The sequence below is a fragment of the Cyanistes caeruleus genome, chromosome 25 (assembly GCF_971803275.1).
Source record: "Cyanistes caeruleus chromosome 25, bCyaCae1.hap1.1, whole genome shotgun sequence".
NCBI lineage: Eukaryota > Metazoa > Chordata > Aves > Passeriformes > Paridae > Cyanistes > Cyanistes caeruleus.
In genome coordinates, this window is record NC_141725.1 from 5,418,729 (window position 1) to 5,445,948 (window position 27,220).

The following is a 27,220-nucleotide window of genomic DNA, read 5'->3' on the forward strand; positions in this document are numbered from 1 at the left end:
CCAGCAGCGCTTTCGGCAGGTGTCACCTGGTGGCTGCATCCTTTGGGAAAGGTTTTTTATCCCAAGGGATTTGTGGGAGCCACCCCAGGCGTGCTCCTTCCCTGGACCATTCCAGCTCCCTCCAGTATGGTTGTATTTTATCTGTGGAGCTCTGCAAGGATTTTGTTCCGTCATCCTGGAATTTTTATGACTCCTTTGTGTGTATATAATGCGATTGCCCTGGAACAGAGGGAAATTAATCATAGTTCCTTTGTTAGTTTTCAGGAATTTTTAATGTCTATGTTTTCGTTCATCTGTCACATCCAAATGTGGGGTCCATGGGCTATTTGACATTTCAAATGACTTAATTGCTTAGATTTTCCCCCTCGCTGTTTATGGACGCTTGTTCCTCGTGGATTTTGTGTGTGACATTCCGTACCAGGGGTTTTTCCGCCTGGTTCCAATTTCTCTCTCCATTCCAGCGGTTCCCAACATCCCCTCTGGATCCCGTGTCCGATCCCCCTCACGTTGGGTCCCACCAGCCTGCAGCACATCCCGCCCTGTGCCAGCACCACAGGAATCCAGGGATTTCTGGGCTTTTTTTCGGGATGCTGCACAAGGAACGTGCCCGAGATGTCACTGCACGGTGTCTGTGCCTGAGCTGGGAGCAGAGAACATGGGGAGAGCGAAGGGGAATCTCCGGGATCAGCCTGCAGACATCCAGCTTGGAGACTCTTCAAATCCGAGGGGATCAAGGGTGGCTTGACTGGTCAAGGAGAGGCAGCCAAGCCAAACAGGAGCAGCTCCCAGACCTCCTCCCCGAGCCAGAGGCTCCCGGTTACGCTCTGGATTTGGTGATTTCGGTGCTGATACCAACCCAGCCACAGCAGGGTGAGGTTTGGGAATCACGGAATATTCCCCAGATCCCACAGGGATCATCGAGCCGGGACAATCCCAACAATCCCACCGTGACAACCAGGCAAGCTGACATTCCGGGCTCTGAGCAAACACCAGGGGAGAGATGGAAGCTGCCTATCACCAGCCATGTTACACACGTCATTAGCAAAACCTTAATTAAAACAAAAGATGCAAATTGTACCAGGCTGTGCTGCCTTTGCTGCGGCTCCGTAATGGCTTCGACGCTTCCTTGGGCACGTTCGCTCCTTCTCCAGCGAGGCTGCTTCGCATTAAGTTGTTTGTTTAGCAGCTACCGGGGTTTTTGGCAGGACAGCTGCTGCCTCCTGAGGGATGTGGAGCAGGAGGGTCCTGCGGTGCTGTCCCAGACACATCCAGGTGAATCCTCCTCGTGCCACAGAGCCACAGCAGCCGCGTCCCACCTGCAGCTCAGGCCAGGGGTCTGTGGCTGTGCCAGGGCTGTGGGGAGCTGGAGCAGCCGCGGCTGAGGCTCCCTGGAGCACTCCTGGGAAGGAAGGTGTCCTGCTGGGCCGAGGTCAGGCGGATCCCAGAGCCCCCGGTGAACCCCTCCAGCCCCGAGATGTGCTAAAGGAAACAGTCCCAGCGTATTAATACTTGCAAAAACAAACAGCGGGGACATGGGAGGAGGAGGGAGCCGGTCATTTAGGGAGCGCTAAGTCTCTCCTCTCTAAACTCTGATCCCTCTGTTTCCCACAGCCATCGACTCCCTGAGCATCCCCGTGCCAGGAGCAGCCTCTGGAAATGTGCCCGAGCAGGTCTGTCCCAGCCTGGCCTCGTTCCAAGGGTCACCTACCCCCCTCTCAAAGCCAGATTTGTTTTTTTTTTTGTGGGGGGTCTCTTCAGCATCTCCAGCACTCACATTGCAAAGCAACATCCTGATTTCCAAGAGGGAGCAAGGAGAGGAGCCAAAGCCACGGGAGATGCTGCAGGATCAGGAGCTCCGTGAAACCCCTGGTGTCCTGCCTCTCCTCAGCATTTCTCATGGAATCCTGGCATGGTTTGACTTGGAAGGTTGGGCTGGGAGGGGCTTTAGAGGCCGTTTCTTCACGGGAAGGGCTGTCCAGCTCAGGGCAGCGGTGGAGTCACCAGGGAGGGATGTGAAGGATGTGCAGGAGAGGCCGCTGGGGACACGGGTGGAGGAATGACTGAACCTGATGATCTGAGAGAGCTTGCCCAGATTAAGCAACTCAATGATTTCATGAATCCAGTCAATCAATCAATTTACACAGAATCACTGCTCATCTCCAGATGACTCCACGCACTCATCAGCCTGGCCCGGCTGGCATCGCTCTGCGGCCTGGCCCGTGCCAAGCCTGGAGAAACCGCGAGGGGAAAGCCCCGGTGGAAACCCGCGGGTCACTGCGCCCGAAAGCCGCTGACTGCCCCGGCGTGCCCTGCCCAGACCGGCTTAAAAATGCCCCAAATTACCGCGGAAGGGAAGCACCCACGGCCGGGGGCGTTGGCCCCGCTGCCAGGGGAGGTTTGGGCACCGAGCCCGGGCCGGTTCTTGCCCGCGGCGGGCACCGGGTCCGGGAACAGCGCCGAGGGGTGCAGGGGAGGCAAACCGGGGGAACGGAGCGATGCCGTGGGCAGAACCGGGGCTCGGGGCTGGCAGCACCGGGCGGTGTCGGCGCGGCTGGCTGAGCCCGGGCGGGGCGGGACCGACACCGGGAGGGACCGGGGCGGCACCGGGAGGGACCGGGGCGGCACCGGGAGGGACCGGGAGGGACCGGGGCGGGGCCGGGCGGCCCCGTCGGCTCCGCTGCGAGAAGCAGCCGGTGCCTCCTCCGGGGGAGCCGCGGACTCGCCTGGCTGCGGGGTGCGGGCGGCAGCGGGACCGGCACCGGGAGCCACCGGGGCGAGACGGGCACCGGCAGCGGCACCGGCAGCGGCACCGGAGCGCAGCCCGGCTCGGGACCGGGCGGGGCGGGGGAACCGGCCGGCTCCAAACCCGCCCCCCGGAGCGGGAGGAGGCGCTGGCCGAACCCCCCCGCCGCGCTCCAGCCGAGCCAGCCCCGCTCCGCTCGCCCATGGCGACCCTCGGCCCCACGCGTGCCCCGGGCCCGGCACGGAGCCGCCGCTGAGCGCTGCGCACCGGCACCGGCGTCCAGGTAAGCGCCGCGGGCGGCCCCGGCTCGGCAGCGCCGGCCCCGGGCACCTGCCCGGCCCGGGACGCTCCTGCCCCGCTGCGGCACCGGGGGCGGCCGGGGGGTCCCGGTAAAGCCTCTTTCCCCCGGGAGCAGCCGCGCCGTGCCCGGTCTCAGCCCCGGGGCTTCGCCGCTGTTTATTCCCCGGCGGGTCGGATGCTGCCGCCGCCGATCGGGGCAGAACCGGGGCCTTGGGGCTGCCCCGGGGATGGGGGAGCGCGGGGAGCCAGCACCGTGCAGGGCTCGGGGCGGCAGCCGCAGGACTTTGCTTCATACTTGGAGCCCGTCCCGCCACGCAGGAACACAAACACGGCGCGGGACGGCTCGCGGGAGGGAGGAGATGGCTCCTGTCTAAATATTAGTTTAAGGAACGGAAGGATCTCCAGCCGGCATCTCCAGCCCCGTCACCTTCTCCCAGCTCCGGCCGCGCCGCAGCGGTGACCGTGTCCAGAGCTCAGCTGGGGCTGGCGGGTGAATTCCCCCCCATCCTCGAGGGAGGGAATTTCCCCCTCTCGCTGCGGTCTCTACGAAGGCTTTAACAAAACAAGCCAGACCTCGGGTGTCTTTATTGCACATATATGGTAGCTTGTAGCCAGCACTGATTTAAATCCCATCCTTGCTCCGCGAGCCGATCCGCAGTCAGGCGCTGGGTGAAGGGCACGGTTTATCCCAGCGGGAGAAGGGGCTGGTGCCTGTTGGAAGCGTGGTGAGACACTGGATGAGCGCTGAGATCCCGGATCTGAAGGCAGGATCCCGGTGGATCCCGAATTCATCCTCTGGTGCTCCCGGGGTCCCGCATTCCCGGCTTCAGCGGCAGAAACAGCCGTGCCCTGCCTGGCACAGGGCGGGGAAACCGAGCAGGGAAGGGGCGTCTCTGTGCCAGATTTTAGGAGATGTGAGCGCTCGGGTTTGCTTTGGTTCCGACCCAGAAGTGGCCGCTGCGGCGGCTGCAGATGCTGCACCCCGGCTTGGCTCCGTGCCCCGCTGTGAACGCCCTCGGTGTCACCACCACGCTCCGGTGGTCCCGCGCCCCCCTCGCAGCAGCTCCGCGGCTGGGGGGCAGGATTAGACTTTCCTCTTCCTCCATCCCAAGTTTCCAGGCAGCGCAGGGTGTCGGAGCGCTGGCTCAGCCCCGCTCCAGCTCGGAGGAGATGCGGCGCATCCCGGGAATGCCGAGCCGGCCCTCCCGGCTCTGCCAGCGGCCGCTTCCCAGCAGGATGCGGCACCAGGACCGGCTCCTCCGGCCTTCCCAAGGGCAGAGCCCAGCGCCTTCCAGGCCTCGTGGTCGGGCTGGAAATAAAAGGAGCCGCTCCGGTTCGCTGTGGCACGGCCGGGGGGACACGCAGGCACAGGGGGTGGGCACCAAAGCCGTGCCAGGGCCGGGTGGTGCCGGGCCCGGCTGTGGAGGCACCGGGAGCCCTCCCACGGCACTGCCATGGACCACATCGAGCTCGGCCACCTCCCTCCTGCAGCCCCCTTGGGCCGTGCCGGGTGTGGGGGCTCCAGGATGCGCTTTGGGGGTCGGTTTGCACCTTTGGGGGTCGGTTTGCGCCTTTGGGGGTCGGTTTGCACCTTTGGGGGTCGGTTTGCACCTTTGGGGGTCGGTTTGCACCTTTGGGGGTCTTCAGGGATGGATGTAAGATTTGCAATGTCCCCTTTTTGAGGTCAGGGTACCTCTCACGAGCCCTAAACACAGCCCAGCCAGTCGGGTGGCCAGAGCAGGTGTCACCTCGGCTGTCCCCGCTGCAGCACGGGGGGGGTGGCATTCCGAGCCCTGTGTTCTCCCCATCCTGTGGTGCTGAGCCAGGCCGTGCCCTCGCAGGGTGGGTTTGGGGGGGCACAAAGAGCCGGCAGCCACATCCCCATGTCACCCCTGCCCGTGGAGCAGCTCACGGTACCCAGCAGGGCCGAGCCTCAGCCCCAGGGAGATGCTGAGGGGAGGGCAGGAGGCCCTGTGGAGTTCCCACAAAGGACTGGTGAAGCTTTTACTGGTGTGGGTTTGTCTTACTGGGACCACTCAGCATCCCAGGAGCGCAGCCATGGGGTGCCCCAGTCCCCTGGTCAAGGTGAGCTGTCCCCTGAATGGGCTGGACTGGAGAAATCCCACCCAGCTCAGATTTTTCTGGGATTTGGCCAGTCTGGAGTGGAGTTTCCCTGTGAAACTTGGAGAAGAGGAAGAGGAGCTCCCTCCTGGCAGTGCCAGGTGCGGTGCAGCATTGCTCTCGTGTCACGGAGCATCCCGAGTGCGCGGAGCTTCTGCCCTGGGAAGGGAAATGCCACGAGCAGCTCCGTTCCCATCGCTTCTCCTTCACAAAACCCCAAACGGGCTCACTCTGTAGCTCAGCACCCCAGAGTTAAATTGAAACAATCCCTTTTTCACCGCCTTGTTCTCCAAAGAGCGTTTCCTGCTGCCGTCGTTCTCAGCCCCTCGCAGGCGATGCCACTCGCATCAGCGCCGCCTTCCTGGGGTGTTTTCCTTTGGATGGAACCACATTTAATTTGTTTTCCTGCAGCAGAGGTTCCCTTTGAGCTGGCTCCAAGCGCGGTGTCGGAGGGGAGGGCTGGTGGCCGGAGGCTCCACATCAGGAGATGTCCCAGGAGGGGAAGTTCCTCCTCTAGCATCGCTCCCAGGCTGCAGGAATCCAAAGCAGGACTTGCATTTTTCTCTGTTTCAGAAGTTTTTTTCGCAGCACGGGGACCTGTGGTGTTTGGGCAGGGTGATGAATCCCACCCCGGGACTCTCCTGGGCTCTGAGGATGGAGCTAATGCAGGAACAGGGTCTTGTTTTTGTGGCTCCAGGCTTTGGGGAGTCCCTCAATTAAATCCTGGCCTGGTTTAGAGGTGGTTGTAACCCAGCCCTGGTCCTTCCCAGTGAGAAAACCAACTTTGCTCCATGACTGCCGTGTCTGGGTCTCACTGGCGATGGCAGCGATGCAGAACTGACCAAGCCCCAAGGCTGGTGCCGCCCTTTTTGCCTTTAATAATGTTGGTTTTGGCTGGAGGAGCTGCCTGGGAGCCCGGCGTGTTTTTATTGCTGCTGTTGTCACTCCCACCAGGGATTTGCTGGTGGCATCTGGTGACACAGGGCAGAGCTCCTGGTCCTGCTGCCCTGGAGCAGAGCAGGGTCTGCAAACCAAAATCCCCAATCCTCGCAGTGTCCATCGCAGTGGTTGTGATCCCCACGCTGCAGCCATGCTGGAACAGGCAGGGAATGCTCCCAGCAAGGTGCTGCAGTGGCTTTTTGGTTTCCCCTGGGTTTTTCCCTCTCTGCTGCCTTCCCAAAGCAGGGAACACCAAAATCCAGCCCAGAGCTCGGGTGTGAGCCAAAGCACCTTCAGCACTGAGAGTCCCAGCCGGGAACATCCATCCCATCCTCCCTGGAGGATTTAACAGGGCAGCTGCTGTCTTCATTAAGTGGTGTTGCTTTATTGAAAACACATTTTTGAGGCTTAGCAGCTCCTCAGAGCCGTCTGGGACGGACGGTGCCAGCACCCGAAGGACGCAGGAGGCAGCAAAGCTCCGCTGAGCCAGGCTGGGCACCGACAGCATCACCCTGAGCTGGGGGAAAAAAACACTTGTTTGGTACCCAAGAGAAGTTTAGGGAGGGAAAAGGAGAGGTTGGAAGGATCCAGGCAGGATTTGGGTGCTGTGAGCCCTCGGAGCATGGACAGAGCAGGGAATGTGGAGCTGTGCCCTGGCAAAGCATCGCCCGTGGGGGGATCTCCCTGGCAGGGGAGGGATGGGGAGGAGAGGGAGGGTCTGGCCCCCCACCTGTCTCCAGGAGCAGGTCATGGAATCATGGAACGGTTTGGGTTGGAAAGGACCTTGGGCAGGGCCACCTCCCACTACCCCAGGTTGCTCCAAGCCCTGGCCTTGGACACTTCAGGGCTGGGGCAGCCCCAGCTGCTCTGGGCAGTGAATCTGAGGATTCTTGATGTTTTCCCTCCCTGACCCCCGGCACAGGAGCCCAGCAGAGCCGGCTGCAGCCCCCTGCCCACGGGCAGCGCCAGAGAAATGCCCCAATCCATGTTTTACCCGAGTTCTTTGGCCGTGCCATTACCTTCCAACAGCACTTTCCTGAATTTCCTGTTCCTCTGAGCACTTTTTGGCCTGGGAAAGGTGGAAAATGGGCCTGAAAAGGTGCAGATTGTCCCTGTGTGTGTCACCTGCCCTCCCCTCGCTGCCGGTGGCAGCTCCTGTGCAGGAGTGTGGGCAGGATTTGGGGGGCTGTGTTCCAGGTGTTTTTATGGCAGCACGAGGAACGATCCCAAGCTTTTCCCCAGAGCTCAGCGGGGTGGCAAGGGCAGAGTGGCCGCAGCTTTCCCTGCACACCTGGCTGGGAGCAGAGGGAAAACTTTGCTTTTTTGGAAACCATGAGGCTCTTCCCAGTGGAAAACCTCTCATCCCTGCGGGATCCCAGCAGGTTTTCCCTGGAGAGCTCAGGGCCGTGTCCATCTCCATGGACATCTCCTACATGCAGAGATCCAGCTGACCTGACCTGCTGCCCTTTGGGGACCCTCCAGCTCTTCCCATCACCTCCAGCCCCATTTCTCATCTCCCAGCTCTGAAACCCCTCTGGCCAAACCCCCAATCCCAGCGCTCTGCTGGGGCTGTCCCGGGTGGAATTCCTCATCTGCTCGCTCCGCAGCTGCTCTAAGTGCTTCAATGTGTTGGCAGTTGCCGCTGGAGTCGGGCAGTAAATCCTGATGGGATCCCAGTCCCTGCTCCGGCCAAAACCCACTGGAAGGGTTTAGTGCAAATTGGATTTACAAACCTCGCTCTGGTCTCGGTGCCCTCAGCAAAGCGCCCTAATCCCCGGGAGGAGCCGGCTCCTTCTGTGCGGCCGGGAATCCGGGATCTGTGGGGAATCCGGGATCTGTGGGGGATCTGGGATCCGTGGGGAATCCGGGATCTGTGGGGAATCCTGGATCCGTGGGGAATCCGGGATCCGTGGGGAATCCGGGATCCGTGGGGAATCTGGGACCTGTGGGGGATCCAGGATCTGTGGGGATCCGGGATCCATGAGGAATCTGGGATCCAAGGAGAATCTGTGCTCCATGGGGAATCCTGGATCTGTGGGGAATCCGGGATCCGTGGGGAATCCGGGATCTGTGGGGAATCCGGGGTCTGTGGGGAATTCAGGATCCATGGGGAATCCGGGATCTGTGGGGGATCTGTGATCTGTGGGAATCTGGGATCCATGGGGAATCCGGGATCCATGAGGAATCTGGGCTCCATGGGGAATCTGGGCTCCATGGGGAATCCTGGATCTGTGGGGAATCCTGGATCTGTGGGGAATCCGGGATCTGTGGGGGATCTGGGATCCATGAGGAATCTGGGATCCGTGGGGAATCCTGGATCCGTAGGGAATCCGGGATCAGTGGGGACAAGAGAGGGAACCACGGGGGAATCCCAGCTCGGTGTCACTGCTGCTCGGGATGCTGCTGAGGGATGTGGTGGATGCTCTTCCCACAGGGATGTGGCTGCCCCATCCCAACACTGCTCCCTGCATCCTGCAAAGGATCCCAAAGGATTTGTTTCCCTAGGGATGGGAATGGGAATTATTCAGGAAGGGATCGGGCCAGCGCACCTGAGATGTGGAAAAGGCAGAGGTGGAACCCCGGGAAAATCAGGAATTAATACCTGGAGTCCTTCGCGGGGGGAAACTGAGGCACCCTGCGGCACAGTGACCCCCCCGAGGGATTTGGGGAATCCACAAAGGAGGAAACCCTACAAAACAGGGAAGGGGAAAGTGGCCAAGCTGTGCTGTGGGAGGTGACGCTGCCGTGGCCTCCCTCCTGCCTCTGGCCTATTTCTCCCTCCTTGATCCCACCGAGGGCTTTTCCTTTCTTGGGAAAAAGGAGATTTTGCCCTCAGGGCAGCCGTGGCAGCTCTCAGATACCAGCGGTGTCGAAACGGGCCCAGAGCAAAGCACATCTGGGGCCTGGGCTCCGTCTCGCTGCCAAAATTTAAGCTTTTAACCCTCTTTCCCGAGGCACTGGGATTGTTCAAACAAGCCACAGTAATTAGTTTCCTCTGACAAACCGCCCCTTTTTGGCATCGGGACGTTTATTAATTCCGGGGGGGGCGGGAGCGTCGCTCCGGATCCAAAAATAATTGACACTCACAGTCCAGGTTTTGGCACGAGAGGGAAAATTTGGGCTGGAAAAGCAGAATCAGGCGTGCAGGAGATTGGCACAGCAGCACCCAAAGGCGCCCGGCTTTGGTGGGGGGTCCTTGGCCGGTGTTATCCCTGATTTCCTCCTTGGCCGCATAAACCATCCCGGGCTGGGTGGGATTTCAAGCGATATAATTTGATTTTCTCTGCCCTTCAGCAAACGGGATCCGTCTGGGGGAGTTTTCCTGCAGACTTCCCCGCCTCATTCCCCGTTTCGGTGTTTCTTCACTTCGAGCCACGCTCCGCTCCCGCTGCGGCGCCGGGCAATACCCCGAGGGATTATATCAGTAATTAATCTCTAATTACTCACCTCTTCCCGTGAAGGGCGGCTCTTGCTGCTGCTTAGACCTGGCGGAATCGGCTTAGGGAGGTTTTTGGGTTGCGGCAGCCGCGGTGACCTTGGCGGGGCTGTCACACCTTGCCGGGGACCTCGGGGGGACTGGGCTGGGACCGGAAACCGGGATCACAAACCGGGATCACAAACCGGGATCACAAACCGGGATCACAAACCGGGATCACAAACCGGGACCGCAAACCGGGATCACAAACCGGGATCACAAACCGGGATCACAAACCGGGATCACAAACCGGGATCACAAACAGGGATCACAAACCGGGACCGCAAACCGGGATCACAAACCGGGATCACAAACCGGGACCGCAAACCGGGACCGCAAACCGGGACCGCAAACCGGGACCGCAAACCGGGATCACAAACCGGGATCACAAACCCAGAGCACACCGCCCATGCCCACCCCACAACGACTTTTAAACGCTTTTCTTGCTTTTTAGCTGGCAAGGGAATAAATATCCCCGGGAAGTGCAGGGTGTGATGATGCTCTGCAGGGCTGGGGGTGTCGGATCTCGGCCAGGGGTCCCCTGCGCTGACACCCCCGGCTGTCCCCGAGCCGGGCTGGGTGACACCGCAGGGAGCTGCGCTGCATCAAACCACGCTTTTATTTCCTGCTGATTTATATTGCAGCTGCATTCCCAGCCTCCGGCGTGTCCCGGGGACGGGCACGGCGGGGAACCGAGGGAAGCCGAGGCTGGAGGGAGAGCAGCATCAGTATTTGCCCTTGCAGGGATGAGCTGAGCCCAGGCGGGGCTGAGCTGGGACTGAACTGGTCCCAGACTGGTCCCAGACTGGTCCCAGCAGGGGGACGCGGCTCCGCATCCAGCGGGATCCCTCCCCGCTGCGGATCCCGCTAATTAATGACATGAAAGCCCACGCGAGACCTCCGGGGAAGGAATCAAAGGCTCCGCCGCAGCTTCCCAGGGCATGGATTTATCCCTCCGGCCCGGCGGCTGCCCCGCATCCCAGCGCCGTGCCGGGGCCCGATGGAGGGAGCGGGGACCCCGCGGGACACGGTGAGACGGGTCAGCACCGCCCCGGGGTCTGTCCCGGGGGTTCCGTGCGGAAATCCAGCCCCGGAATGGGTCTGGGTGGAGCTCCTGGGGGTGGGGAGGGAGATTCTGGGCTGGGGCCGCCGGAGCCGCTCTGGTGCCGGGATTTCCATCCCGGGGGATTTGGATTCTGGATGCTGTTCCTGCCTCGCAGGGATGGCTCAAGGTGCCCCTTGGCCCTGGCACAAATTGGGATTTTCCTCCCCTGTGCTCCTTTCCCTCCTGGAAGAGCTCCCGGAGCCCTCTCTGGCAGGATTTGTTCTGCTCCCATCGGCACCGTGGGCTTTGGGAACACGGGACCGGTCATCTCCTCCTCCCTGCAGGCTGGGGGGCTCTGGGGGGTCCTGTGCCTGCTCATTCCCAAAAATTATTACATTCAGTGTCTGGGATGTGGATGGATGGCTCAGAATCCCAAAATTCCTGCCTGGTCCTGGTGCCTCCTCCAGTGCTCAGCCCTTTGAGCTGGGCTGGCTCTGCCAAATCCAAAATGAGGGAAAATTCCAACCGGGTTGGAACAGCCTGGGACCGTGGAAGGTGTGGAAGGGTGGAAGGTGTGGAAGCTGTGGAAGGTGTTTAAGGTTCCTCCAACCCAAACCAGTCTGGGATTCCGTGATTCCATGGAATGGTGGGAATTTGGATGAGGCTGCAGCAAGAGCTGCTCCATTGGATGGAAACTCCCCAGGCTTCCTTCTCCAACCACGACTTGGCCACCACCCCCAGCATCGCCCCCGGCACCACGGGGCGCCCTTGGCTGATCCTTCCACATCCCACAGCCTCGGTGGGGGAGGCTTTTCCTTATTATTTCCACCTTGGGGAAGGGCTTGGGGTGGGTTATTTTGCTCTCCAGCTGTTTGGAGAGATGTAAACCAAACCCGCCGTAATTCAGCCTGAACATAAATGTCATGGCAGCGTGGGAACGAGGGCGCTCGGCGTGTTCAGCCCGGGGGATCCGGGAATGCTGGAGCTCCTCCTGCCACACATCATCCCACCTCCTCCTCCCAATCCCATCTCCCACTCCACCATCCCACCTCCTCTCTATCCCATCTCCTCTCCCAATCCCATCTCCCTCTCCCCATTCCCTCTCCCCATTCCCTCTCCCCATCCCATCTCCTTCTCCCCATTCCCTCTCCCCATCCCATCTCCCTCTCCCCATTCCCTCTCCCCATTCCCTCTCCCCATCCCATCTCCTTCTCCCCATTCCCTCTCCCCATCCCATCTCCCTCTCCCCATTCCCTCTCCCCGTCCCATGGCTCCATCTCGGTTTCCCTCACCGGGCTCACACCCAGGAGTGCCCCAGAGCTTTCCCAGAGGAGCAGGGCTGATCCCAGGGCTGCGGCTCTGCCTGGTTTGTGGTTGGTGTTTTGGGGGGGGCTCTGGGGGAGCTGGGGCAGAGCTCTGGAGCTGCTGGTGTCGGGCTGGGTTTCACCGAGGCGAAGCAGAACCGAGTGGGAAGAGCTGGAGGAGGAGGAGGAAGAGCAGGATGAGCTGTGGATGTGCTGTGGCCACCGCTGGGTTCAGCATTCAGAGCTCGAGGCTGTGCCCATGCCGGGATCAGCTGTCCCCTGTCCCCAGCCAAGGAGGTGGTGGCACTCCCTGTCCCCAGAGCAGAGCTGGAGATGGGGACATGGACATTTCCCCCTCCTCCGTGCACCCACTCCATCAAAAGAGCAGGAAAACCCAACGAGTTGACCCAGAGCAGGGTCTGGGGCTTTTTTTCCCTTTCATTGCTCCCCGCTTTGGGGCCAGTTTTGGCATTTTGGGTCCAGTTTGGTCCAGGGGCACTGAAGGCTCCAGGTCCTGCAAGGGCAGCAAATCTGGCCAGGAGTGTTGGACACGGCCGTGCTTTTTTGGAAGGTTCAATGCCCAGGAAAGTATTTTGGGAGCTTGTGATAAGTTTTGGGGAAGGTCTGAGGTGATTTTAGGAAGGTCTGAAGAAGTTTTGGGGAAAATCTGAAGGAGTTTTGGGGGTAGTCTGGGGAAGTTTTGGGGGAAGATCTGAAGGAGTTTTGAGGATAGTTTGAGGAAGTTTTTTGGGGAAATCTGAAGGAGTTTTTCCTATGGTCTGAGGCAGTTTTGGGGAAGATGTGAGGCAGTTTTGGGAACAGCCTGTCTCTCCACCACCCCCATCCTCTCCAGGACAACCCAGCCCCATCCTGTGAGCAGGACCAGGCGTTGAGCCGGAGCTGCTGCTGGAGGAGCAGCTCCGGAGCTGCTGCCCATGGAAATTGTTTAATTCCTGCGGGATGAGTCATGAGGAGCCGGGATTTCAAAGCAGCTTGGCTCCCATGTAAGGCACTCAAATAAACAGTGTGTGGCAGGTGGAAGCTCTCTCTGATGTCCCGTCAAGGTCTCCGTCTTTCCAAGTATTTTGTGTTGCCAAAAATCCTTTGGCCACACCGTGGCTTCATCCATTCTTGAGGCTGGGCTCTGGAAAATAATGAATCAATGCCCGGAAACATGAATCGACGGAAAATTTATGGCACACTTAGAATATAATGTCTTTTGGGTCCTCTGCTTTGAAGCATCAGCACTGAAAGTTTTGGCATCTCCTTTCTTTCAACCCTTCAGCGAGGAGGATTTAAAGGAAAAAAATAATAAATTCACTTTTCTCCCTCATCTCATGACTCTGGGAGCTTTAAGGAGTCGGTGGATGTCGGAAACAAATCCCAAGAGTCTGCTGGAAAAACTGGGAGTGGGGTTGAAAAACAAGGGCGATGGGAAAAAGTGAGAGTGTGAAAAGTGAGGGACACCAGAGAATCCCAAAAGCTTCACTTTTCATGGGCAAAAAAAACATCTGTGGGGATGGATTCGCTGGATTTTTATTTATCAGGAAAAACAAGTGGAAACGGCGACATCCCTGGAAGTGTCCAAGGCCAGGTTGGACAGGGCTGGCCTGGGGCTTTTTAGAGCAAAAGAAACCGACGGCAAAGCCTGGAATAACTCTGTTGTTATTGTTTTGCACACTGGAGCTGGGATTTGAGTCTTTTCAAAGGTCACAGGCGAGTGGGTGGGGGCCAGGATTTCTGGCTGCCGGAATGGGAGGTTTTTTATGGGACGTGCAGCGAGGCTGGAACCACTCTCCTAAAATTTTATGGGCCTGCAAGAAGCCAGAGGCCCTTTCCCAGGTGGTGGGATCGAGTGTCACAGCCCTGCTCCAGCCTTTTCCTCCCCGGAGCAGGACAGAGGGGGCTGAGCCCCCTGGGGGACAGAGGTTCAGCTCAGGGGTTTGTGTGATCCCACTGCTGATTGTTCACCATGGAATTCATCTCCCAAAATACCCAACAGCAGCTCTTAAAACTGTTTGTCCTCCTGGAGAGCAGAACAAAGTGTCCTTTCTCCCCCTAAACCCATCCCTGGGGCTGCTGGTTCTTCACAAATCCTTCTTTTCCATCGATTTTGTCCCGGAGCAGGTTGGGGTTTTCTTGGTGCTGAACCAATCCTGCTGGGAAGGGTTTGGGTCCTGAGCCTTGGGTGCTGGGAAGGGTGGAGCTGGAGCCGAGGGGATCCCATGGGAATCATCCCCCCATTCCCGAGCTGTGGGGAGGGAGGGGAGGGGCTCGGGAGGCCGGGGGCGCGCATTAAGGATGTTTGTTTTGCCTGTTTTGCAGAGTTTCAATGTTCTGACTTGCTCTAAGATGAAGGTATGGAAGTTTGCAGCCATTGCATCGATGCTCCTCAGTTCCATGTTATCCATTTTAGTTTGTAGAGACATGTTCAGCGGAAGCCGGGAATTCAGCCCCTTGCCTTCCTCGCCGTCTTCCTCACGGGATTCCTCCTCCTCCTCCTCCTTTTCCTCTCCTCCTCCTCTCTCCTCCTCCTCATCCTCGCTGCCGGCGGCTCCACGGAGATCCCCACGGGCCCTGCCACGCCACGGCTCCCTGCTGGCCCAGTGTAAGCTCCTGCTCCTCCACCCTGGGGTCACTGTCCCCTCCCAGCCCCACAGATCCCCCCAAATCCCCGTGGGGTCATTCCCTGCCCTCCCTGCATCCAAACATCCCCTCCAGGAGGGTTTCAACAACAACTTGGGGCACCAAACTTTGGTGTGAGCTCAGCAGCTCTCCACGGAGGGGAACTCAAACAGCTCATTTACTGCAAAGAAGCTGCTTTTATCCCTTTCCAAATTTTTTTTTTGGTAATTTTTAAATTTTTTTTTTTAGTTCCGTGCTATTTTTTACAAATGGAAAATGTCAAACGGGAGCTGAAGGTGAGGGCACGGCAGCAGCTCCCCCGCTCACCCCTCGGTGCTCCCTGGGGGCTGGAAATCCCAACGTGTTTGTTTTGATTCCAAACCAGAGGAACTGCTTTTTTTGGGTGGAAATCTGGAAATTGATGACAAGCTGTCAAATCTTTCCTCTGTCTTTCCTGTGCCTCCTGTGGAGCTGAGCTGGAATAACCCTGGATTTAGGGTTGGGATGAAGGGATGTGGGAGTTGCCAGCAGTGGCTGGGCACAGTTTGTGTGTTGGCTGCTGGCCCTGGGGTCTCAGGGGCAGCCCTTGGGGCTCCCAGACCCTACTGAAACTGAAAATACAAAATTTATTGGTGCTTCTCCCCAAATCCACCTGCCCCAAGGGACCTCCATCCCAGGGGACATTCACCCACTCCAGGGAATTTTCATTCTGGGGGATGTCCTCCCACCTCAGGGAATTTCCTTCCTGGGGATCACCCTTAAGGCACCTCCATCCTGGAGGTTCCCGAGATCCTCATCCATGGAGGATCTCCCATCTCAGGTGATCTCCATGCAGGCGGTGGAATCTCCATGCTGGGGGATGTCCACCCACCCCAGGGAATCTCCATCCTGGGGGATGTCCACCCACCCCAGGGAATCTCCATCCTGATGTTTTCCACCCACCCCGAGGCACCTCCACCCTGGAGGATCCCAAGATCCTCATCCATGGAGGATCTCCCATCTCAGGCCACCTCCACCTACCCCAGTTACCCCCACCCGCCGGGGGGACACCCCCTAACCCCGCTCCCTCCTCTTGCAGACAGCGCCTTGCTGGAGAGCTACACGGAGGGCGAGATCCGGCAGCTGGTGTCGGCACTGGTGGAGCGCTACCGCCAGGCCATGAACTCGGGCGGGCACGAGCTGCCGCTGTTCCCTCGCTCCGGCAGCCGCAGGAAACGCGCCCGCGCCCGCCATAAACCCTGCGAGCTGCGCGAGCTGGAGGTCAGCGTCAGCGAGCTGGGCCTGGGCTACGAGTCGGACGAGACGGTTCTGTTCCGCTACTGCAGCGGCACCTGCGAGGCCGCCGTGCGCAGCTACGACCTCTCCCTCAAGAGCATGAGGAGCCGCAGAAAGATCCGGAAGGAGAAGATCCGCGCCAGGCCGTGCTGCAGGCCTCTGGCCTACGACGACGACGTGTCCTTCCTGGACGCCTACAACCGCTACTACACCGTCAACGAGCTGTCGGCCAAGGAGTGCGGCTGCGTGTGAGCCGGGCAGAGGGACGGGCACGGAGGCTGGAGCGGCCGGAGGAGGAGAGACTGGGCCGCCGGCGCGTCCCTCGGTGTCACCGCGCCGCGCAGGACCAGACACGAGGCCACCGCCATGGCGGGGGCGCTCGGGGCGGTGACGGCTGCTCGGGGCTGTTGTCCCCTCTGCGGGTGGCCCTGCTGAGGGGACAGCGGGTGTGCCACGTGCACGGGGCATGGCTGGGCCTCAGCGTGCACTGCCCGCGTGCCCGCGCTGGGTGCCACACGTGCCACACGTGCCACACGGGCCACAAGGGCCACACCTGTCACACATGTCACGGGCTACAGGGCGCCGTGCAGCGCAGGTGTCTCTGGCATGGGGGGACCCGCAGGTGCCACGGGTTCTGTGTCAGGGGGTGGCACGCACAGGGGGTGTGGTGAGCAGTGCTGGTGCTGTATGGGACTGGAGAGGGTGTGCTGCACACCTCAGGTGTGTTTCAGGGTGTGCTGCACACTCGGGATGTGTTTTGGGGTGTGCTGCACACTCGGGATGTGTTTTGGGGTGTGCTGCACACCTGAGGTGTGTTTTGGGGTGTCCTGCACACTCGGGATGTGTTTTGGGGTGTCCTGCACACCTGAGGTGTGTTTTGGGGTGTCCTGCACACCTCAGGTGTGTTTTGGGATGCGTTACAGGTCCAAGGTGTGTCCGGGGTCCTGCCCCAGGGTGGGAGCTGAGTCCTTCTCTCTGTAGCTTTAGGGTTTTGTGACCACCCTGTGTTTCTGGGGGAGGTCCAACCCCCCCAGATCCCGGTGTTTGGGGACACAGAAGCACCGGCAGCGGTTTGTGCGTGGCTCTGACTCCCTCTGGCTTGTGCCCCTTTTGCCATCGTCTCATTCCTGCAGCCCTGGGGCTTTTCTTCTTAAAACTCGGGATAATCTGAAGTAACTGGATTAACCTCGGGTGCCCCCGCCACGGGCAGCTGGGCCCGAGCCCGGCCACTGCCAGGGAGGTGACGGCACTTGGCGGCGTGGGCAGGAGCACCCCGGGTTCGGTGTCTCCCAAATCCCACCCGGCTCTCCCGGGAGCATCTCCCATCCCCTGGAATCCTGCGGGAGAGGGGACTCGGTCCTGGCTTTGGCTCCACTCGCATTTACAGCGGTGTCACCGCTGTTTACTCTGCGGGGAAATAAATGAGCCCGCAGACTTTCACATTCCCTGGGCAGGCTCGGTTTGTTGCCTGGGATTGATGGGTTTTCTCCCCTTGGCTCCTTTCCCAGAAAGAGCAAATCATAAACAGAAGGAGAATATTGGTGTCACGTCCTGGGCATTAACCAGCGGGAGGGAAAACACTCCCTGTGCCACCCCCCCGCTCCTGGCTCCTCTGCCCGGTGAAACAGGGGGGAAAAAATCCCTGGTGCCTTCATCCCGAGGAGGAGGAGGAGGAGGGAGGAGGAGGAGGAGGAGGAGGAGGGCTGCTGCTGGTGATCCCAGCACAGGGATGGTGCTGCAGCGTTTGGGGGAGCAGGATGGCATCCCTTGGGATGGGATGGGGTGGGATGGGATGATGCAGGGTCGGACCAGCCGCATTCCCGACCTCCACACAGGGCCAGGATGGTGGGAAGGGGTTTTTTTTTTTCCCGTTTTTATCCAAACGCAGCTCTTGGCTGAGCGGAGCCAGGGTGTAGTGGAGGAATATAAACACCATCCTTCAGCGGGGCTGGCAGCCCGGGAAGGCAGCCTGGACTCTGTAACACCGAGTTTTCCCTGGATTTCGGGAAAGGCAGGAGGCAGCCGCGGGTGTGGGGTGTGAAACCTTCCCCCGGGAAATGGGAACCGAGAGAGGATAAACTCCCCTCTGCAGGTGCAGCTCCCCGGACAAGCTGTGAGCCTGCAGCCCTGGTTTTGGCTGGAAATGGGAAAAGTGGCCCCAAATAATCAGCTGGAGGATGGGAAAGGCAGATGGGCAGCGGGAGCAGCGCCGGGCTCGCCGTGGATAAGCGGCTCACTCGAGTTTAAGAAAAAAAAAGGCACCCAAATCTAATAATAATAATGGTAATAATAATAACTGTCCTCTCAAGGGCTTGGGTGCTTTCCAGGTCTCGCTGCTATAATACTAAAATTAGTTTTGTTGCAGTGAAAGAAAGGAATGGAAGCAGAGCAGGACCAGGTGTCTCAGAGGAGGATTTGGAGCAGGAGCTGCCTCTGCTCCCCGGGAGAGGTTGGAGTGTTTGCAGCCTGCTTTGGGACGGTTTTGGGCAGAATCCAGGGATTTAGGGTGCCTTGATGGTGGGCAAGGGACCCTCCTCTCACCCGGGGGGTGGGAGCAGCAGAGATGAGGGGACAAGGGAGCAGCAGGGCTGGGACATCTCCCAAACCCCCCATTCCCAGTGCAAATCCAACCTGGAGCCCCCAAAACCGGGAGGAAAACCTGACTCAATGCAGTGATGTGTTAAAAGCAGCAGGAATAGCTCCAGTCCATCATTTTGAGCTGTTTTTTGTTTAATTTCCCCCTGCTGGCAGTGCAGCTCTGGCCCGTGTGGAGGGGATATTCCCCATCTGGTTTTCTGGGAACAGCTGGGATTTGCAGCCACAGAACTCCCCTGGATGGGGTGAGCTGGGGCACGGTGGTGTGGCCAAAAGGATGGATTCTGCTTCCATGTCCTTTCCAGGGCTCCTCCAGCTTTCCCAGTGCCATCCTGCTGCCCTGGAAATGTGGTTTCAATAGAAAGGCTGAGGTTTCCCTAATGCTTTCCATTTCTCCAGCCCCCTCTGCTGTAATAGGAGCTGGAGCTGTCCGGAAAAATGTCTACAATGCGAAAGAAAAAATTGGAGAATTCCCTCCCCAAAGCCATAGCGGGATCTCATCTGGCTCCTGCCTCAGCATCCCGTGTGCTGGTTAATATCGATATTAATATTAATATTAATAATAGTAACCAGTGTGTAACAGCTCTTGAGGGATTTGGGGGTTGCTCCCAGGGTCTCGCTCCCAATTTGGGATCCACGGGGGGGGAATGGGTCCAACATCGATGGAAGAGCCCACAGAGAGAATGTTCTGGGTTTGAACAGCTCCAGAATCCTGCTGGGGAGGAAGGATTTTCCCAATTTCTCAAGAGAAATGATATTTTGGTGGGATTGAAGGCCTCAGCTTTCTGCCCGTTGTGAATTGGCTGCCACGTGTTTTCCTTCTGGGCTAAACAAAGCGTGGTCTCGAAGGGGAGGCCCAAGAGGAGGGGGGAGAAAAGGGGGAAAGGGGGAAAGAAATAAAAGAAAAAGGAAGAAAAAGTTGAGGGGGAGAGAAGAGGAAAAAGGGGAAAATTAAAAAAGGGAGAAAGGTAAAAGTGGGGGAGAAAAAAGAAAAAAAAAAGGGGGAAAGGGGAAAAAAAGGGGGAAGGGAAAAAAGGGATTAAAATGAAAAGGTGGAAATGGGGGAAGGAAGAGCAGGTAAAAAGGGAAAGAGGGAAAAAGAGAAAAAGGGCAAAAAGTAAAAATAGTAAAGGAAAAAAAGGGGGAAAGGGTAGAAAAGAAATAAAAAGAAAAGAAGGGAAAAGAGGGTAAAGAGAAAAGGGAAAAAAGGGGGAAAAATGAGAAAAGATGAAAAGAGAAAAAAGGGAATAAAAGGAAAGGGGGGAAAAGGAAAAGGGAAAAATAAAAAAGGGAAAAAAGAAAAAAAGGGAAAAAATATAAAAGGGAAAAAAGGAAAAAAGGAGAAAAAGAAAAAAGGAGAAAAAGAAAAAAAGGGGGAAAAGGAAAAATAAAGAAAGGTAGAAAAGGGGAAAAGGGATTCCTGTTCCAGCACCGCCGGCACCATCCGGATTTTCCCGTCCCCCTCCGGAATCGCCGGGCCCGTGCCCGGCTGCAGAAGTGGATGCAATGCATCTGTATTTTGGATACTGCTATTTATTGGAAGTAACTTATGTTATTTATTTAGATCCCAAAGCGCCGCCTCCCAAACGCCTCCTGCGCTCGCTCCCTTTTTTATGTTATTTATTGACCCTGACGGTGCCAAGTGGAGTTTACATTTATTACATTTGTACCATTTATCATGAACCTTGAGGGGGGAAATAAAATCAAATGAGATAAAATAAAACAAAATAAAATGGGTTTTGATATTATTATTTTTTTTTTAAACAGACCTGAAGTCGGGTGTGATCTGTTCCATCCTAAAGTGGGAATAAAATGAGGGATTTTATGGATTTCTCCTCTATCACCGTGGTTGGGTGACGGTCAGTTCCTGCCATGGGAGTGGGGATGGCCAAGGAAAAGGGGAATTTGGGTTTTTGGGGGGAAAGAGTCAGAAATAATCAACTTTGACCCTTCTGGGAATGGAACTTCCAACTGCATTGGCTCAAAAATGTGAAAATTCTGAGGAAATCACAGGAAATGGGAAGGGAAAGGGAAAGGGAAAGGGAAAGGGAAAGGGAAAGGGAAAGGGAAAGGGAAAGGGAAAGGGAAAGGGAAAGGGAAAGGGAAAGGGAAAGGGAAAGGGAAAGGGAAAGGGAAAGGGAAAGGAAATAATCTCTCTCCATTAACACCACCAGTCCCAGCCCAGTCTGGCAAGAAAAACAGAATTTATTTTGATTTTCACTCCAAAATAGCTTCAAACCTGGCACCGGAAAATGGAGAACAATGGGAGGGGGAAGAGAGAGAGGAAAATAAAAAAAAAGATAAAAGGTTTATAGGATTTTTTTTTTGGGAATGGAAAAAAAGGTCTGTTTATATTCCCCCCTCGTGCCACCCAGAGGCCTGACAGCCATGGAAGAGTCAAACATTCTCGCTCCCAGCTCTGCTCTGTAAATATTTTAGGAAGAATCTTTGGAGAGCCATAAATCTCCCCCTGTGCACGTGCACGGCGCGAGCACGCTCCAGAAAAACCCAAGGAAAACCCAAATCCCAGCCCATCCCGAATTCAATAAATAAAGAGAAAAAATGGAGAAATTAAAGTTTAATGATCCAACGGGAGAGGGCTGCTTGGAAAATCTGACTCCTCCAAAAGCACCAAAAAAAAGAAGAAATAAGAAATTAGAAATAAGAAATAAAAAATAAAAAACGAAAAATAATAAATAATAAATAATAAATAATAAATAATAAATAATAAATAATAAATAATAAATAATGAATAATAAATAATGAATAATGAATAAAAAATAAAAAATAAAAAATAAAAAATAAAAAATAAAAAATAAAAATAAAAAACGAAAAATTAAAAATAAAAAAATAAAAAATAAAGAATTTAGGATGCAAACAGCAGGGGAAAAATGTGGAGTTGGGAAGTGTTGGGATCAGGGATGGTTTTGGGTGTAATCCCTTGGAGATGAGGTGTGTGTTGTCCACTCCTATAGTGTAAGTGGCAAATTTTTCTTGCTTTAAGTAAAACAGTTTCATTTAATCCCTGGTTTAGAATTCCCAGCTCCCAGATGATTTCAGTATTCCTTTGGCTGCTTTGCAGTGGCAAAAGGAACGAGGCAGGAAATGCGATGCTCACTGGTGAACCCCAGCATTGGAGCTTCCCAAAATGATTTTCCCAGTGAGAAAAAATCACTTGGAGCTTCTCAACATTAACCCCCAGTGAGAAAAATCTCCATTTGGCTTGTGCTGACCCACGAGTTCAACCCAAGCAGAGGGAAAATGAAGGTGGCGAGGGCTGGTGGTGAAAATCGAGGGATTTTTAATGGTTGTGGATGATCCTACAGAAGGATTGCAGAAGGAACAGCAGCCGGAATTCTTGGAAATGTTTGTGAAACGCTGCTGATGGAGCAAACAATCGAATCCCTGTGTGCACTGCTGGGCTGGGAGCTGATTTCACTCATGGAAAACCCCTGGGGCCAGGACAGACCTTTGAGGAGAGGAGAGGAGCTGGGGGAGAGGAGAGGGAACAGGAGAGGGAACAGGAGAGGGAACAGGAGAGGGAACAGGAGAGGGATTGTGCTGGAGTTTCAGGCCCAGCTCCCCCTGCACAGGAGCAGCAGCCCGGTGTTTCCAACCCTTTCAAGGACAGCACAAAGCCCCTGGCACAGGTTTGTGATGGGAATTGCTGTTCCACCTTCCCCTCTTGGCCACTTGCTTTGTTGCTGTAAACGTGGATGGTTGTCTGGAGTTGAAGTCACAGGGAGAACTTTGCTATGGGCTTGAGGTGGTTTGGATGGGCAAGAGATGCAAATTCCAACAGGGCATGGAAGATTTTACCTTCCAGGCCTTCTGTTTCCTGGGGGTTTCCTGTGTCCAGGTGCCTCCCCCAGGCTTGGGAGCGCTCAGGTGGGAACAAAAAATACACCTGGGGTCAGGCCTGGGGTTGTAACTCACGGTTTGCTCACCCCGAGCTGACCTGGCTGTCCTGAGGTCTCACCTGGCCATGAAGAGGAACCAGAGATTCAACATTCTGTATAAAAATCCCGTATTTGAGAACCTTCCTGTCCTTTCCCCATGGCACAGGCTACGAGTGCCTCAAAGATTTGAGTTCCCAGCCCCAGGAGAAGCCTCAAGTGGCAGAGGCCTCAGGCAGGTAGAAAACTCCAGATTTTAAGATTTTGGTACCCCTCAAACCAGGAGCAGGAGGAGCTCGAGCTCAGCAGGGTTAATTAACACAAATGAAACAAACGAGCGTGGGGAAGGGATGGAAGGAGCTGTGGAGTGAGGATTGTTCCCGGTGGCAGACGTGACGTGCGGGGAGGGATTGCTGAGTCCTTGGGGCGACTCTGGAGCAGGGACAGAGCAGAGAGGCCGCTGGGGGAATGGACTTGGCAGGACCCGGCGGGCTCAACACCGAGTTATTGTTTTCTGATGAATGCTCTCGCTAATCCCCGCCTCGGAGCACAAACAACGCTGTGATTTGGAGGAGCTTCCTGGTTCCTGCCCTTCCTGACCCCGTGGATTGGGATGCCCAGGTGAGCTCAGGGAGGAGCAGGCGCCGCTCACCCAGGAGCGACAGCAGGGACAGGACAGGAGGGAGCATCCCCAGGCTGTGCCGATGGGGTTCCATATAAATATAAATATAAATATAAATATAAATATAAATATAAATATAAATATAAATATAAATATAAATATAAATATAAATATAAATATAAATATAAATATAAATAATATAACTATAACTATAACTATAACTATAACTATAACTATAAATATAAATATAAATATAAATATAAATATAAATAATATAAATATAAATATAAATAATATAAATATAAATATAAATATAAATATAAATATAAATATAAATATAAATATAAATATAAATATAAATATAAATATAAATATTAAATATAAATATAAACATAAATATAAATATAAATATAAATATAAATAAAAACTGCCCTGGTCAGCAGTTCACTCAGGGCACTGAGCCCTCTCCGGGCTCACAGGGAAGTTCTGGAGGCCCCCAGGTTTTCCAGAGGAGAGAGGGACACCCAGGAGCTGAGGGCACGGATTGATGGACCCAAGAGGGGCTCTGGGAGGGGAGCAGAGCTGGGGAGGGATTACCAGGAGATTTAACAGCTCAGGTGGATTAAAGGTGATTTGTCACTTGTCTGCCCTGGGTCTCCACCATGAAAACCCAACCAAAAAGTGGCCAAAGGCTGAGAAACATTCAGGAGGTCTTGGGTCAGTTGGCCTTGGGGGTTTGAAGGGTTGGGGCTCGGCTGTGGCTCTGGTGGGGGTGAGGAGTGGCTGAGGCAGAGGTTCCCTCCAGCCCTAAAATCCCGTGGTGGCCACCTCACCTTTGTGCTCCATGGAGCCCCTGGGCTGGAAGGAGCCACAAGGAGCCCAGCTCGTGTCCCCAGCAGCCCCAGGCTGTGATTGCAGCCCACGCTGGCCCCGTTTCCACAGCTCCCTCCCGATGGCCGGCGGCTCAGCTGGATCCCAGCCCCGTCCTCCTGCCCCGATGAGCTCCAGATGGGGGTGGCTGTGCAGGGGCTGCTCTGGGGGGAGGAGGAGGCAGCCGAGGCTCTGCTGCTGCTGCTTTTATCTGCCTGCCTCAGTTTATGGGAAGGGAATCAGCGCGTGGCTGCCAACGATTCACTCTGGCGAGGGCACCCCTCCAGCAGCACTTTTGTGCACTTTGTCACATGGAGCCCCCGTCCAGCAGCTCCCCACCACCAGCAGCCGTGGCTGCAGGGTTCAGAGCGTGGCCACTGAAGTGTCCAGTGGGTGGCCAAGCAGCAGGAGCAGCACAGCCTGCCCTGCCCTGCCCAGACACCCTCCCAAGGCACAGGGGGTCCCCAAAAGCTCTGAGTCCCATCCTGGCTGGAATCCTCCAGTGAGGGTGGGCAGGTCCTGGCAGAGGTGCCCAGAGCAGCTGTGGCTGTCCCTGCATCCCTGGAGGTGTCCAAGGCCAGGCTGGAGCCCCTGGGACAGAGGGAGGTGTCCCTGCCCTTGGGATGTGTGGGTGACACATCCAGGTCATCTCCCAGGGCACAGAAACACCCTCTGGGCCCATCCTCCTTTTCCACAGGGCTGCTGCAGCAGAGCTGGGAATGAGCTGGGCCAGGAGCTCCCCCTTTCCCAGGAGACCAGGCCAAATTCTTTTTTCTTTTTTTTTTTTTTTTTTTACTCACTCTTATTTACTGCAGCTCTGCCAAGAAGGTGCTCAGAGTTCCACAGGCCCCACCAGAGTCCGTCTGCCTGGAGATTTGATTGAGGACAGCTCCTTACAGGGGCTGGCACAAGCCCAAACTCCCCTGATCTCAGCCTGTCTGTTTGGAAAGGGATCCAGCAGAAATGAGAGTGGCAATGAGAGCCTGGCCTGGTGGAAGGTGCCGGCGTGGGGTGGGACTGGATGAGCTTTCAGGTCCTTTCAACCCAAACCGTGCTGTGATTTTATCATCCTGGCTCTGCCAAGCCCTCGCTGCAGCTGCCCTGCACCATCCCTGGGAGGAGCTGCCGGTGCCAGAGCCTTTCCAGCTCACCCATCCCCGGTGCTGGGGCTGCAGCGAGGCAGAGCTGAGAGAACAAAAACTCTCCATGGATTGGAAATGGATTTTGGGCTCAGAGGCAGCCACGAGCTCCCTGCACATGTGGTGGGGGTGATTCACAACCCCCCCGATCCCCCGGGACCCTCCCCCAGCCTCCTTCACCCCAGCCAGGGGCCTTTGGAGCTCTGCCCCTGCCTGAATCAACGCTGATCCTGCTGCTCTTCGCTCCCCAAATGGGGTCAAGATGCTTCTCCTGCTGCTCCCCGCGCTCTGGGCAGGCTCAGCCTCTCGAAGGTGAAGTTTTTCTGGTCTGTAAAGGTTTGGGGAGCTCGGAGCAGAGAGCAGCACGTGATGTGTCTCATTGCCCACTTTATTCCCCCCTGGAAAATGTAAAAGGGAGAGGTTCAAACAGCCCTGGTTTCACACTGCGCTGCTGTTTGGGGTTTTCTCGTCCAGTTTGGGGGACTCAGCTGCTCTGCAAAATGTGTCCTGCACAAGGGAGTTGTTTTACCCCTTAAAAATGCCTCCAAGGCCAGGCTGGATGGAGCTTGGAGCAACCTGGGAGAGTGGAAGGTGTCCCTGTCCATGGCAGGGGGTGGAATGAGATGAAATTTAAACCATTCTGGGATTCTGTGGCTCCATGGCCACGTCTACAGCGAGAATAAAACAACATCCTGAGCTCTGCAGGCTGCAGGAACCTCCATGAGTCACCTCAGCACGGAATTCCTCCCCCAAAAACCAAAGGAGGCTCATCCCCATCCCTCTCACCCTGAATCCATCAGCTGGCTCCTCCAGTAACGCTCCATGTCATGGGGAAGGAATTTGGGCTCTGTTTGATAATCAGAGAGGGATCAGAGCAGCAGTGAAAGCCTCTGACCACAAAGATTTCGGCAGGGCTTTCAAGCCCCCCTCGCTGCTGTGGCCGCTGTCCAAGGACCTGCTCCTTCCCGGGCATCCCCAGCCCCGCTCATAAATCAAAGCATTCCAGCCCCGGGCTCCTCTCTGCGCCCGTGGACGCTCACTGAGGTTTCTGCTTTAAAAAATTTAATCTGGGCAATTGTTCAAAAATGTTAAAATTACCTGTTCCTTTTATTCTCTAATGACAGCCTGTGGAGGCGTAATTTAAGCCAGACCTGAAAATGTCTGCTTTAAGGTTAAAAAGTCCCCCCGAGCTGAACTTTATCCAGCAGCAGCCATGAGAAATCAACTTGCCCGCTGTTAATTTTTGGTTCCTCTCATTAATGAAGCCCTGGGGGATCCCAGCCCAGGGGGTCCAGCTTTGTGCTACCTCAACTTCGCATCTTCAGAGCAAGGTTTGGTCTGTTTTCATGTTTGATCTGTTTTCACGTTAATTCTGTTTTCATGTTTAATCTGTTTTCATGTTTAATCTGTTTTCATGTTTAATCTGTTTTCATGTTTAATCTGTTTTCTGGAACCAGAGCCTGGTGAGGATTGGAAATCACAGATTTATGGGATTTTAGGGCTGGAAAACACCTCCAAGATCAAATCCAGTCTGTGACCGTCCCCACTCCCACCAAACGTGAAGTGCCACGTGGATCCCTGTGGATCCCTCTGGATCGCTTCCATCTCAGGAGATTCCATGGTGATGATGAGGATGATGATGATGATTAGGATGAGGATGATGAGGATGATTAGGATGAGGATGATGATGATGATGATGATGAGGATGATGATGAGGATGATGATGAGGATGATTAGGATGAGGATGATGATGGTCCTGTCCTTGTCTTGCAGTGATATTCCTGGGACTCCTCCAGCCCATGAGGAAACGCCACCTTAGGCACCGAATCTGGAACCTGAACATTCCAAAGCAAGGACACAAAGTGCCCCCAGCCCCAGCTGATTTATTCCAGCGGTTTTCTGGGGATTCCCAGGGTTTCTCCTCAGCCGTTCCTCGCTCCCTGCCTGTGACACTTCCCTGGGGAAGAGGGAACATCCCCGAGGGAGCCCATCCCCAGCCCCTGCTCGCTCCGAGCGCTTCCAGGCGGGAGAATCCCGGCAGGAATGGGGGCCGGAGTCTCCCTGGGAGCAGATGTCCCAGAGGGAAGCTCAGAGCCTCCGGATCCCCCATTAAAAACGTGTTGGGAGGGATTTGATGACTGGGTTTGACAGAGGGAAGAAATCCCTGCGGGTCCTGGCAGCGGCGAGGATTTACGAGCTGGGGCTTCGCTTTGGGCTGCTCTGCCTGATCCTGGTATGAAGGAAAGGAGCAAAAAAACCACCCCAAAACAA

At 56.1% G+C, this 27,220-nt stretch overlaps 1 protein-coding gene across 1 annotated transcript; it reads left to right on the top strand.

Moving 5' to 3' along the window:
• Positions 1 to 2,832: 2,832 nt before the first annotated feature.
• NRTN (neurturin) lies at positions 2,833 to 20,170 on the top strand. The gene is made up of 3 exons (XM_086862970.1): positions 2,833 to 3,026; positions 14,253 to 14,535; positions 15,631 to 20,170. Exons 2-3 carry the CDS (start codon positions 14,280 to 14,282, stop codon positions 16,077 to 16,079), a joined length of 705 nt encoding a protein of 234 aa, XP_086719096.1. The 5' UTR covers positions 2,833 to 3,026; positions 14,253 to 14,279; the 3' UTR covers positions 16,080 to 20,170.
• Positions 20,171 to 27,220: the final 7,050 nt, after the last annotated feature.

What these genes read in the sequence shown, in the direction of transcription:
- NRTN (XM_086862970.1), top strand. Translation starts at nt 14,280, where the DNA reads ATGAAGGTATGGAAGTTTGCAGCCATTGCATCGATGCTCCTCAGTTCC. An exon ending in CGGCTCCCTGCTGGCCCAGT is followed by an intron (nt 14,536 to 15,630) that starts GTAAGCTCCTGC and finishes CTCCTCTTGCAG; the next exon opens with ACAGCGCCTTGCTGGAGAGC.